Source organism: Micropterus dolomieu, linkage group LG18 (genome assembly GCF_021292245.1).
Source record: "Micropterus dolomieu isolate WLL.071019.BEF.003 ecotype Adirondacks linkage group LG18, ASM2129224v1, whole genome shotgun sequence".
Classification (NCBI taxonomy): domain Eukaryota; kingdom Metazoa; phylum Chordata; class Actinopteri; order Centrarchiformes; family Centrarchidae; genus Micropterus; species Micropterus dolomieu.
The window spans coordinates 12,244,325-12,257,561 of NC_060167.1; the positions used below are offsets into that span (position 1 = coordinate 12,244,325).

General features: G+C 37.7%; 2 protein-coding genes across 2 annotated transcripts; one reads left to right on the forward strand and one right to left on the reverse strand.

The window, feature by feature from the left end:
• The first annotated feature begins 3,303 nt into the window (after positions 1-3,303).
• rplp2 (ribosomal protein, large P2) lies at positions 3,304-5,725 on the forward strand. Its single transcript, XM_046076345.1, has 5 exons — positions 3,304-3,429; positions 4,730-4,853; positions 4,961-5,009; positions 5,099-5,197; positions 5,593-5,725. Exons 2-5 carry the CDS (start codon positions 4,731-4,733, stop codon positions 5,667-5,669), a joined length of 348 nt encoding a protein of 115 aa, XP_045932301.1. The 5' UTR covers positions 3,304-3,429; position 4,730; the 3' UTR covers positions 5,670-5,725.
• Positions 5,726-7,969: 2,244 nt separating this feature from the next.
• On the reverse strand, positions 7,970-12,333 carry LOC123956442. Its single transcript, XM_046028631.1, has 6 exons — positions 12,176-12,333; positions 10,771-11,399; positions 10,469-10,579; positions 10,156-10,217; positions 8,727-8,987; positions 7,970-8,504 (listed from the first exon to the last, which is right to left on the reverse strand). The coding sequence occupies exons 2-6, from the start codon at positions 11,387-11,389 to the stop codon at positions 8,466-8,468; spliced, it is 1,092 nt and encodes a 363-aa protein (XP_045884587.1). The 5' UTR covers positions 11,390-11,399; positions 12,176-12,333; the 3' UTR covers positions 7,970-8,465.
• Between the last annotated feature and the right edge of the window lie 904 nt (positions 12,334-13,237).

The following is a 13,237-nucleotide window of genomic DNA, read 5'->3' on the forward strand; positions in this document are numbered from 1 at the left end:
AAGGGAAAACTTTCACTTAGAAGAAAAGAAAGGGGATCACCAAATTCATTAGGATTCATCCCTCAGGGCTTCATACATTGCAAAATTGAAGTGGTGGACGGTCAGATAGGCTGATAGACCGACGTTGCCGTATAGAGCTAAACAGCTAAGACTGATTAGATGAGATTAGATCTAGAACAAAGAATGTTACAGTGGATGTTTGAGTAGGCATATGTACAAAGCAGAAGTCTGAATGGGATCATTTTTTGGGGGGGTAAGGTCAATAGAGAGCACAGTGTGTTCTGCAATTTTGTGTTTCATGGAAAACTCAAAAATTCTATATACAGAGAAGTGAAAAGGTCCTGTCTGCACCTTTTTGACTGTGATTTTCTATAACAATAAAGTCACTTAACCAAACGGAGCAAAACTCTGGCAACATAAAAGTAATCTAGCAATTAGTCTTTATCACTTGGTGCAGATACCTCTTCTGCTAATTCAGCTAGTCTAAGCTATATTTCAATAGCTGTGGCATGGTGTTGAAAAGGCTCGGAAGCATTCAAGTAAATTACCCACAGAGCATTATGCTGAAGTGATTTATTTCAACTCTAAAGCTTCGTCTAAGCCAAGCTGTGTCAGTTCTGCTTTGTCATCACTTTGACTTCTGCCTGGTTTCAGTCCATATCACACTACTTCCACTCACAGATCTTAATGCATAAGGAAAAATGTCTAATTTTGTTTAGATTGTATATGTTTAAATGTGTTTATCATATCTTATATGGATTTTGTGTGTATATTGCAGTAAGGTCCACTGATAAATTTATTTTGCTCACATTTATGTACATTCACCTGTCAGGTATTTGGTGAGACTTCTACGGTTGAATAGTTTCGCGTGAACTTGCTGTCATCTGAAATGTTCACCCTCTATCTCTGTCTCTGTCTGTCCCTCCCTCACAAACATATCTCTACGTATTTCGCCAGCTGTCACCTTCATCCTTGTTGAGGGATTTCAAACTGCTAAGTGTGGTCTAATCCCCAGCCCTTGTCTTAGTGAGGTAGGTGCTGTGAAACCTGCTGTTTACTGCCTTCGCAGCACACACTCCTGTGGCTGGTGGCCTACCGAATGCTGAAAGGGCACAAGCATGGTGTAGGTGTGGAGACAAAAAGGCGAAAGTCTCCATTTTGTGTGCACATCTTGTCTTCATCCTGAACAAATCTTCTTTGAGGTAAGAGCCTTCACATTCATCCTAAAACAGGTGCTACAAAGATGTGTGAAGCTCCATAAGAGACACGATCTGTACTTTAGTTTCCAAAAGCAATGATGATACTTTAATATTAATTATCTGTGTTAATATTTTCAGACAACTGAAGAAAACTTTCATTTTCAGCATCAATCCACTGTAAAATGGCTGACACGGACGGAGAAGACAGTGGCCAAAACCTGGAAGATCCACAGGAAGAGGTGGACGATGAAGCCTTGTTACACTTCGGCAAATATGTTGAAGCCCGTCGTGCGCTACCTTGGGAGCAGTGGACCACCAGAGAAAAGGCAAACTTTTATATGGACCGCATCTTCCTTGGGTTCTTGATGACGTGTTTGCTTGTGTTCCTGGGAGAATTTGTCTATAAAATGTGGTATGTGACAAACAAAAACAAGGTTGCAGAGTTTGTGTCAGAGTCAGCTGTGATTCTGTTCAACTGGCTCTTCACCCAGGACAGACAGGAGGAGTTGGCTGAATTGTAGGTTGTTAATAGAAGTTGACTGCTTGGTTGTATTATGTATTTTCTACAATGTTTTAGGCACATGTGGTATTACAAATGTCAAGTAAAGAATCAACTTATAGCTACATCTTAACTGGAGATACTGCAATGTATTAATTCTCAAATTAATTTTTGATGGTGAATTAATGGAAATAAATAATGTATGCAATTGACTGTGTATTGTCTCATTTGTGTATTCAACAGCCTAATTAACATGTTCTGTTCAGCCTGATAACAAAGCAACATGCATTGTAAAATGCCAAATCAGTATAAATCTTTCCTAGTTTGATTCTCTATAAAAAGTTGTTTAAATTGATGTCAGAGTAGATTGAGAATGTGTGTAAGCGATATACAATGTAAATTTCCAAATTTAAAGTAATTGAAGCATAGGTGTCATTTACACTGGGGACTTGTCCCCACCACTTTTTGAAATGGCTGATTTTGTCCCCATCACTTTTTGAAAGCATTTGTTAAAATGTTCTGAAAAACAGCTAGCAATATGAAATGTTAACCAACCGGTTTATTTGCACAATAAGAAACATGCAATGCAATGTCAATATAGAAGAAACAAATGTGCATCGGCCAAAAAAAAATTTATTGACTTTGAATTGTCACCTGCCACCTGAATTCTGTTTCCCTTTATATAAATAAAGACATTGCCACCATAAATTGGTGCTGAATGTCTCCAGAATAAAGGCAATTAAGTGTTTAAAGTTGAAAAAACCCTCCACTCATATTTCAGCATTGAACGTTTCTGCAAAATAGTGTTAAAATAACTTCTTGTCTCGTTCTCATGAACCTAATATTGTGCCTCATCACTTCTTGTCACCCCTAATCTCAGCCCTTAGGTCTCCACCACTTTTCAACGCAAAGTGATGCCCTTAAATTGAAGAGACACTTTAAAGGGAAATATTAGGTTTCAGGGGGTTAAAGTAACCTCTGCTAAATTCAGTCTCTTCTACTAGTTTACTCAAGTACTGTACAGTTTTGAGGTAGTTGTACTTTACTTGAGTATTTGTTAGTTACATGCTACTTTATACTTCTCTTCCATTTTAGAGGAACAAATTATACCCGTCGCCCCATTACATTTCTTTGACTTATAGTTACCAGTTACTTTGAAGGTTAAGATTTTAAATAAAAATTATATAATCAGCTCATAAATGATTCATTGTTATAGATTAACCTACAAAATAATTAAATTATATACATTTTGAATTCATTAAAATGCTGCTTCCCAAAATGCAAAAGTAATAATAAACCAATAAAAATTAATCAAATTAACAGAAGGAGTTTAAACCAAGTGAGAACAGAAAGGTGAGAATAAATGGGAAAGAAAGGCAACACGCATTATATGGCCTGTCTTCACTGGAGAATATTCTATTTATTACCTCTAGCAAAAACGATGGTGAGAAATAACTCATAATAATAAATAATGATAAAACAGTGGTTTTATTAACACAGTTAACAGTTTATATTATATTAACAAGTTGTAAAATACATAGTGTGAGTAAATTATGAGATAAATGGAAGAGATTTCTTTCATTCATTGTTTTATGGAAATGCCAACGTCATCCAAATGGACCAATGAAGTCGACGCATTCTGCTCTTCTTCAATTTCCGGTACCGCCTCTGTCTCTCTTCCAGATTTCTTCAAAAGCGTGACCGACGTTTCGTGTCTGTTTAGACTTAAAAGTAAGTAAATATTTGAATAATTTAAACGGTGTGTCGATTGCTTCATGTCTCACAGTGTTTCTGTTTCGACACGTCCTCAACAGTTGCTTTTATTAACTGAAAACGTAGTGTTGTTGGCGCAGAAGCCTCTGTGACAAATGGAGGGCAGTTATATTAAGACACTGGGCGCCATGCTCCGTCTGTTAGCGCTTAATCACTCATAACGTTACATATAACCGTTGCATTATGGTAAAGCACTGCTGGAGAAGTAGAAAGTACAGTTGTAAAGACTGAAATACACACCGGCCTTTGTTTCATGTCATCCTGTCTGTGTTTGACTTTAGTCTAAACATCGTTTTTTATATACGGACAGCCAAAGCTAACTAACCAAGCTAACGTCAACTAGGCCCCTCCCAAGCATAATGGACGGACTTGTGTTATTGTAAGATAACTAATGTTACAATATTCAGACCATTTTGTGTGCTGTAATTTTATGTACGAGATATGTGCTTAGCGAAGTTTACTTTATTCACGTTCACATGAATGGCGGGTCGGCCTATTAGTTAACGTTAATGAACAATTGTGGAAACCATGTATTTCAGCCTCCTAGTGGTGATTATAAGCACTGATGTGAGATGCAAGAGGAGGCTATTTCTCAATAACAAGATACTAAATTTAGGGCCTGAACAGAAAATAAGGAAATGTGCATTAGTTAAAGAATCATACAATATTTTGTCTAATGATTTTGGTGATACCACAATTATAGGTGCATGAATAGTCAATTACTTAGTTAATGGGCAATTTGTTTGGACTGTTGGCGAGACAAAATAAGTCTGATTACGTGAACTTACAGTAGGTCAGCATTTTGTTTTGCCATTTTTGTATGTTTATTTGATTTTGTCAATAAAATGTAAGAAAATGGTGACACAGTTTACAAGAGGTTGATATATTTACATTGCTAATTTTGTCCAACAGATAGTCCAAAACCCAAATAGTGTACAGTATACATTGATGCAAGACATGAAAAATGACTCGGATAACAAAATAATTGCTAATTGATTTTAATGACGATCTGCTAGTCATTTCAGCTCCACATGATTGAATTAGCAATTTCAGATGTTGATGAAATCTGCAAAAGGAAGTAATGTCTTTTAATTATTGTTTTTTAACTCACAAAAAAGAGGAAGGTTCCAGCAGGTTTTAACACATAAGTTGAGATGTCATTCTATTATTTTACCAGACTTGACATCAGTGTTGCATAACTTGCAGAGTCGCATACAATTTCTTCAACTGTAATTTTGTGTCTTCTCTGTCGATACAGAATGCGTTACGTGGCCGCTTACCTCCTGGCTGTTCTCGGTGGAAATACCAGCCCCTCTGCGAAAGACATCAAGGCCATCTTGGGCAGCGTGGGAATTGAGGCGGATGACGAACGCTTAAACAAGGTATGCCCCTTTTACATCTGTATATTATGCAAGTACCAAAACATGATTTATTTTTTTCCTACTTAAGATGCTGCATGGCTGAAGTTAAATCTTATGTTACTCTACAGGTCATTGGTGAGCTGAATGGGAAAGACATCAATGAAGTCATGAACTCAGGTAAAGGCCTCTCTGTAAACATATATTGAAGATTTCAATATGTCATACATGGAAGATGGCTAAATTCTGTTCTTTGTTTTTTTCTGCAGGCCTCTCTAAGTTAGCCTCCGTACCAGCAGGTGGTGCTGTGGCGGCTCCTGCTGCTGCTGCTGGTGGGGCCGCTGGAGCTGGGGCTGCACCTGCTGCTGGTGAGTGTACATCCCTCATTTGTAGCTTAAATCGATGTTTTCACTCTCTATAAAAATGCTTAAACTTCTAAATAGTCTATACATTTCCATTTATTTATTTAGCTGATGCTTTCATCCAAAGCGACTTACAAGTGCTATTTATGTCAGAGGTTGCACGCCTGTGGAGCAACTAGGGGTTAAGTGTTTTGCTCGGGGACACATTGGTGGATGTGTCACAGTAGGGGTAAAATTATATATTATTGCATTTTGCTAACAATGCAAATACTAGGACGTCTCAAATGAATCTGTAGTTGCATTGGGCAGTCCTAAATTGAATATATTGGAGATCAGTGCTGCTAAATATTCTTGCTGTCTGTAGTATTTGACTCTTTGTGTTTTATCTGTCTTGTTTTTAGTGGAAGAGAAAAAGGAAGAGAAGAAAGAGGAATCGGAAGAGTCAGATGAAGATATGGGCTTCGGACTCTTTGATTAATCTACCTTCTCTGTGTTTAAAAAGCAATAAAAATGTAAAAGGTTTACACACATAAAGTTGTCTTTTTTGTCCTTTTTAATTGGTTTAAAATAGCCCTCTCAAATTATGACTGTGAGGTAATTATTCCAAAGACATTACCCTTAAGTGTTGTAGAAATAAATCGTCTGGCTTTCAACGCTTGATGATGGAAGCTATTGTTACCCGCTAAAAATAGTGTAGACTGGGCAACCCGTCATCATTAGGCAATCCAGACCCTGCGTGTGGTCAGTCTGTCCTGCTGTCGGCCAGATAACCGACACCACATAATGGCACTGGCTTAAAGGGACAAGCCGTGATCCAACTGTAAACACAAAGGCGGCCCCACCACCACAATTCAAAACAAGACTGGAATCTGCTGCCACTTTAGCTTTATTAGCTAATTTTTTGTAAAAAAAAAAAAAAAGTTCAGCAGTACTATTTAAATGGTTGGTAGAGATCCACAATGCTGATTTTTTTCATATGTAATTAAGATTTTATTTTTGACAATTTAATATTTCATTTGCAGCCATGCACAGACAGATTTTTAAGTTGAAATGATTTTGTTGAGGTTATTGACTCAAGAGCGATGTCGTAAAATAAGGAAAAACCCTCAAATTTGAAGAATGTAACCTCCCAGTGTCCACAAAAGATGTTTCTCACAGCAAAACTGTTGGGTTGCCAAACCAAGGGTTTAAGTAATGACTTGCACAATACCAAGCAGGGGCCTGGTTTAGTGTAGGCAGGGACACCTCAGTGCAGCAGAGCTGTCAATAATGTGCTGTGGCGTCTGCTGTGAGATGGTCCTAGGATAAAGTGTTTTGGCTCCAGGCTCAGACTCTAGCTACGTGGTGTATAAACGAGATGTGAGTCATCAGTCACTTCACATCACTTCATGTTATTTCATTTTTATTCACCTCTGATTGCATGACAGCTTATTTAGTCACTAGTTTAATCAACAGAAAATGTGACAATTATTCCAGCACCTGCCCCCTTGCATGTCCTGATTTTGTCTCACCTGAATGTGTGTCAGCAACATAAACAAGTTTAGCTGTAGGTGTCAACTTCTACTGTCAGGAAGAGAACAAAAAACTCCTCTGAACTTGAAGACGTAAAAATTTTACCCTAGCAGTTAACACTAAGTAGATTTCTGTGGTTCGTGTCACATGGCAGTGACACAGAATGGCTCAGGATATTGGGACTATTGTGGTAATTAGGTGGACTCTCGACCTTTATTTGCTTCTGCCCTCTTTTCTCAGGTGTATGAATTTCTGTGCTGCTGGATGCACAATAATCGTCTGTAAGCCTTTTTAATTCTAGCAGGATATTAAGGCGGTCCTGTTTTGGTGGAAAGGTATGGAGACCCTGAAGTTCCCTTAGGTGATATTTTTTACCTTGTGCAAACAAGTTATCTTGTGCACACAAGTTATTTGTCTTGTGGGACAAATCTTGTGCAAACAAGTTATCTTGTGCGCACAAGAGAAAAAGACATTCACCTTTAGGGTCTTCGTGGAAAAGTCTGCTGTCTACAGGGGAACCCGTTTCTCATAATTACCTGCATCAATTATAGTAGATACTGTCAACTTCCTCAGTATTCTTAATACCCGGAATACATCTGTCATTGATGTAAAACTATTTTTACTTTATGTTCTGCATTTGTACATGATTTATTACAAAACACTGAGTATGTGGTTGAAGCAGTTATTGCCATGGCCTGTTAATTTCAGTGTCACTGCCAAACTACATGTTTTCATGCTGCAGGCTTCTGCAGTTCAGAAGGTATGTAGTAAGACTACTGAGGTGTGGCAGAAGCAAGGTCTTGTTTGTTCATTCACTCTTCCACAGCTAGCTTACTTCATCTAATAGGGAGGGACTTCCCCAACCTTGTGACCCCTTAAAATAAAGCATTGGGACCCTTGTCCCTGGTTGCATATTTCTGCCAGTGTTTACCTGTTCCACCAAAAAGTGATTTGTAGAGAAAAAAGTCTGAAAAACTAAACATAATATTGTGTCTTTTCACGGATCCTGTCTTTATAAATTGTCTCGCAAACATTCAAACTTATCTTGTGCCCCTGAGCCACTACAGAGGCTCATCTTAGCAAGCCTTGATTTTGCTTTATTCTTTTATTTTTTTATTGTGAAGAGTGGCACAATTAGGAAGACATATGTCCAATTAAAGAAGAAAGCCTGGCAGTGATGTATGATTTCATAATGACAAATAAAAGACACATTTGAGCATTAAAATAAATATCTTTTATTTGAGTATGTAGTATGAATGCCAGCATCCAGATCAACAAACAACATTCAGTGTAGCTTATATTAAATGAATGAATTAAATATTAAATTAAATGTTTTATTCTTTTTGAAATTCTAAAAAAAAAAAAAAAAAAACAATAATATTGTACAGAGGTGTCTATTTACAGTGCCAGTACAGGTGGATTAGTTAAAAGAGAATCAAATTTGTAGTGTCGATTGAAGTATTAGCTCTATGTGATTCTTAAATATTACAATGCTACATGTTTCAGCACACATCCTGTTGCAGCAGAATTACAGTATATATATATATATTTAGTATTCTATCAAAAAACATTAAGTAATTTGTTGTTTAGAAGCTTAAAATGTGTTTTATATAGTCCAGCATGATCTTAAAGGAACATGTTTGTAAAGGGGAATTCATGCTTGCGACACATTCTTAACCACATCTGTGCTGCTGAGAAAAGTTGAAGCGTAAATGTTTCACTTGCAGCAATGCTGTTGTTTCTGTTTTGTTATGGCTGCCTCTCAGTCATCACTGTCCGACCATGGATGATCAGTACATACCTGTAAAAGACAACAAAAGAGTTTCAAAGCAAACCTCTTGGTGTGCCTATTGGTTTGCTCACTACCATTTTTCACAGATATACTGCACACATTTAAATTTAAGCTTGATCATTACACTTTGGTGGTTTAAATAATATCATAAAAAAGAACACCAAAGCTGTCTTCCCCCAATGTTTAGCATTCTCCTCTGTTTTATCGCTTTTCAACAGGTCGGACACTCACCTGTCTGTATTCAAATCGTTCCTGTAGATAACGGTTCCCCAGGCTAGTAATGTGACCTATATTCTGTCTGGAGAGGCCTACTATCCTGGCTGTAAAGTCGTACGTAAAAGCCAACTTGACCAGCTCAGGCGCTGTTGGTAGCACACAGGGAGGATTGTGGATCGGCGTTGTTTCTTTCTCCAGATACGCGTCAGCCAACTTCTGGAAGGAAGAGTACGACATGCCCTGGAAGAAGCTGTTCAGGGTGGGGTTATCTTTCAGCTGGAGGAGATAAGGAGAGGAAGCCTGTCAGTAAATACAGTATACCAATTGGGGATTTTACTCCTAATAAACATTCATTGTAAATGGACAAATACACCATATAATTGCTTAAATAACACGGCTAAAAAACGTTATTGGTAAAATAAATTTTTGTTATTCCAGCAGGCAACTGGCCAAACATAGAAGGTGTCGCAGGTCATCTCTTTGAGATCATCAACTCAGGTACAATGACCTTGGTTGGCACTGCCATATTGCACCAACGTAACTACCATTAATGATTTCTGTCATCAGTTAATCTGCAGATTATTTTCTGCACGCCCTGACATAAAGAGAACTTGTTTTGAAGTTTGCAGACGACAACACCATCATCAGCCAGATTTCAAACAACGATAACTCTTCATATTGGGGGAAATCAGAGAGGAACCTACTGCTACATAAGCAAAACCAAGGAGCTGTATATCATTTCTTTATATAACATTTGTTTTTGTGAGTAGCAAAAGGGAACTACAACCTAACCTCATTATACAACCCTGTGTTGTAAAATGATAAATCTACTGTGTACCTTGTAATCGTTGCAAGCCCTTCAAACATGTAAAATCAACTTCAACAACAGTAATTTTGACAAACCAGGATGCAGAGCAGTCACATGACATGCTGTGTTTTCCCTAGCAGGCATCATGACTGTCTAAATCGCTAAACCTTTTTATCGCTGGCTGTTATCACACTTTTGCTACTGTTATCAATATTGCAGAGCCTGTCTCTGGGGCTTTCCGAGAAACAGAAACTGAAATGAGGTAAAGAAAGACAGGGTTGCCCTAGATAAATTCAAAATAAGTCAATAAATATCACAGATTGACGATATTCTACTGTTTAAAAGGGTGGCTTTTGCTTTTAACATGAAGTTGTGTCATGGAGTTTGTACTTTTTATTATATTGACTTTATATGCCTTTTTATGGTTCATTGGTGTGCTTTTACATTCTGTTGAAGCACCTGCTTACTAAAAATACCGTATACATTACCTTGATGTGACAATCATTATTTCATAAATAATTAACTGAATGCATAATCTTACTCTGTCTGAAGCATACAAAGCAATTATTGTGTATTTATTTACAAATGATCAAATGCTACACAGAGCTTCATCAACAAACAGCAATGAATACCAACCTTGTCCTCAATGGCGTCGCCCTGCTGCTTCGTCAGAGCAATGATCCTGTTGATGACTTCCTCTGAGCGTGTGAACAGAACAAAGAATAATCAATGTGCTGAACAACTCATGATCTACAGTTATAGGAATTAAATAAGAGTGGACATGAATTAATTTGTTTTGTTTTATTACCATCGTTATCAAATTAAAAGGCTGTTTTAAAGCATTTTCATACTCCCTTAATCGTGGCACTTTAACTCACTTCCCTTAACTTCCACTCACTTTAACATGTAAACAATGGCTCAACGAATGTGAAGTGAAAAAGTTTCTCACCATCAGAGAGGGGTTCTACTTCCTCTTTCTCTTTGACCTCGTGGACGATTCTTTCCAGTTCCTCTGACACCTTCTCATAGTATGAATATGTCGGTTCCACACTGACGACAGCTGCAAAGCAACAATCAATTATTTAAAAACAGGTACTTCTGCAGAAAAAGCATGAAGTAAAATAATTTTTACAGCAGTAATACGACCCATATATCCACTAATTCTGGTTACATCAAACAGACATATTAACATTGAATCATATTGTTTGTCAACCAAATAAGGTTTACTTTTCAAGTCATCCTCAAACGTACCTTCAACTCGGGTGATGTCGGCAGGGTTGAGCTCTTTACCAGGTTTATGTGGTTTTGTCAGAGATAGCCGCCTTTTGGAGAACCTTCTTTTTATGGATTTCTTTCTCATGGACATTCTTTTTTGTGAAAGGTCTGGAGTCATGAGCAGGCAGCTGGTTGCAGTGTCAGAGTCCTGTTTTTCTTGGGAAACCTTTGGGATCTCTGACGGACTGTCCTGCTCTTCATCTTTCTCCTCGTTACTCTTCCGAGAGAAGATACCAAATAAACTTTTCCAGAAGGTGGGCTTCTTGTTCTTCTTTGTTTTTTTCGTGGGTTTTTCTGGTTCTTCATGACGTTTCTCAGGCTGGTTTGGAGGGGGTTTGACCGCAGAAAATGTAACAATATCCTTGTTGTGTAATTCCCCAGCCAAGTGAAGGGAAGGGTCACTGGAATGTCGTCTGTGCTTTTTTGGCATCGTCACCCACTTTTCTTTCATCTCAGCCCTCTTAACCCCCAGTGTTCCGTCATTTACGCTGAGGCTGCGCTTGACGTACACCTCCAGGAGGCGGACTGTATCTTTGTGAGGCACTGAAATCAACTGGCCGTTATTAGGCCTTTGTGTTTTTGTCTGTGTTTCCATGGTGGGACAACTACAACAAAACATACACATACAATAGCTTAGAAGATTGTTTTGCATCATCATCAAAATTGACTAATTAGTCAATCCAAGGAAAAATTGTTTCAGCTATTCTTAAAGCAAAAATACCAAAAAATGCTTTTTCACAGGTTCTGAATTGTGATGATTTGCTGCTTTTATTGTCTTATGTGATAATAAACTGAATATCTTTGGGTTTTAGAATGTTGGTCGGAAAAAACAAACTCTCAATAAGGGTTGCAGAAAAAGTGCTTTCTTATATAGACCAAAAGATGAATCAATTAATCAAGTAATCATTAACTAAATGACAACAATGTGTTGGGGTTGCAACCTGCAACCTGCCAATTGTTTTCTTGTTAATGTGAAAAACACAATTCTCTGCAACCCACGTTAACTTTAATGGCTTGTTTGTCTCACCAACAGTCCCAAACCCAAAGGTATTAATTTTATTATCACAGGAGACATGGGAAACCAGGAAGCTGGAACCTTTTAATTTTTGCTTTAAAATTGCCTTAACAATGAACAAATTATTAAAACAGTTGCCAATTAGTGCAGTTCTGTTAACTGACTAATCCTTTCATATTTAATCGTATACATGTTTTCTATACTATATAATTGTTTACCAGAAACTGCATTACCTATTCTACCTAATTATATTACAGTGCCTATATGAAGATATCAGCAAACATGGCCAGAAGGAAGCCTACTGTAACATTAGTTAATGTAATACTACAGGCTTAAGCTACTGTATCTGTGTGTGTATCTACTCACCTCCTCTTCTTCAGCGGTTCAGTTATTTCATGAGTCTGACTCGCAGCAGTCTTAAAAGCGTTGTCTCTCTTGTGAAGGGACTCTTCGGTGTGCGTCTACCTGCTCACGCAATCCGCCCATGTTTGGACACGTACCTACAACCCCGCCCTCCTTACCTGCGCAGGGCTCCCGTCACATATAATTAAGGAGAGAGTGTGGGTGCAGGACGGGAAAAAAACAGTTTTCTTCCTGTTTTACATGTGATCTCAGCTTTGTTGTTTACGGTTTCGCCATCGGTCTCGGCCACGTTTTACAGGAACTAAAGCTGCAGAGGCCGTTTCCTGTCAGAGACTTTCTTTTAGAAGAAACTGCGTTAACTCTGTGTCATTATGTAGGCGAATACATTTTTCAGGCTATTGAATAAGATGGCAGATTAAAAACATAGGACTTTGCCATGAAAGAGAAGTATTTATCAAATATACTAAAAGTACCAAAAGCACCCATTAATAATAATAATAATAATAATAATAATAACAACAATAATAATAATAATAATAATAATGATAATTTCCTTATTGATATTTTTATTATTACCATTACCAGTATCTTACAACACAATATGGAACTTGTCACACAGCCTACTTCTCCCCCTCTCTCTTAACCCAACCGGTTGAGGCAGTAGGCTGCACACTGAGTTTAGTTCTGCTTGAGGTTGCCTAATGTAATAAGGGAGATTTTCTTCCCCACTGTTGCCAAGTGCTTGCACATGGTGGGAATTGTTGGGTCTCTGCAAATAATATTACAAAGACTACAGACCTGCTCTATATGATTTTGCATTTATAGACAAATTAGATAAAGATTAGGTGGGTTAGAAACAATTCAATCAAAAGACTCAAAAAACTAGAACGGTGCTTAAAGTCTGAGAATGGAGACTGGACTAAAGCCCGCTGTAGTCTGTGGTGCTGTTGAACAGTGGTGCTGTTGAACAGTGTTGACTTCAGCTGAGAGGAGTTTCTAGTATTGCTAATCATTCATAATTAATTATTTATTAAAGATATTATATTATTAATATTAACTAAGATA

Coding starts and splice junctions, on each gene's coding strand:
- LOC123956442 (XM_046028631.1), bottom strand. CDS start 11,389: ATGGAAACACAGACAAAAACACAAAGGCCTAATAACGGCCAGTTGATT. Junction 10,580..10,770: donor CGACATCACCCGAGTTGAAG/GTACGTTTGAGG, acceptor GTTGCTTTGCAG/CTGTCGTCAGTGTGGAACCG. Junction 8,505..8,726: donor AACGATTTGAATACAGACAG/GTGAGTGTCCGA, acceptor TGTCTTTTACAG/GTATGTACTGATCATCCATG.
- rplp2 (XM_046076345.1), top strand. CDS start 4,731: ATGCGTTACGTGGCCGCTTACCTCCTGGCTGTTCTCGGTGGAAATACC. Junction 5,010..5,098: donor CAATGAAGTCATGAACTCAG/GTAAAGGCCTCT, acceptor TTTTTTCTGCAG/GCCTCTCTAAGTTAGCCTCC. Junction 5,198..5,592: donor TGGGGCTGCACCTGCTGCTG/GTGAGTGTACAT, acceptor TCTTGTTTTTAG/TGGAAGAGAAAAAGGAAGAG.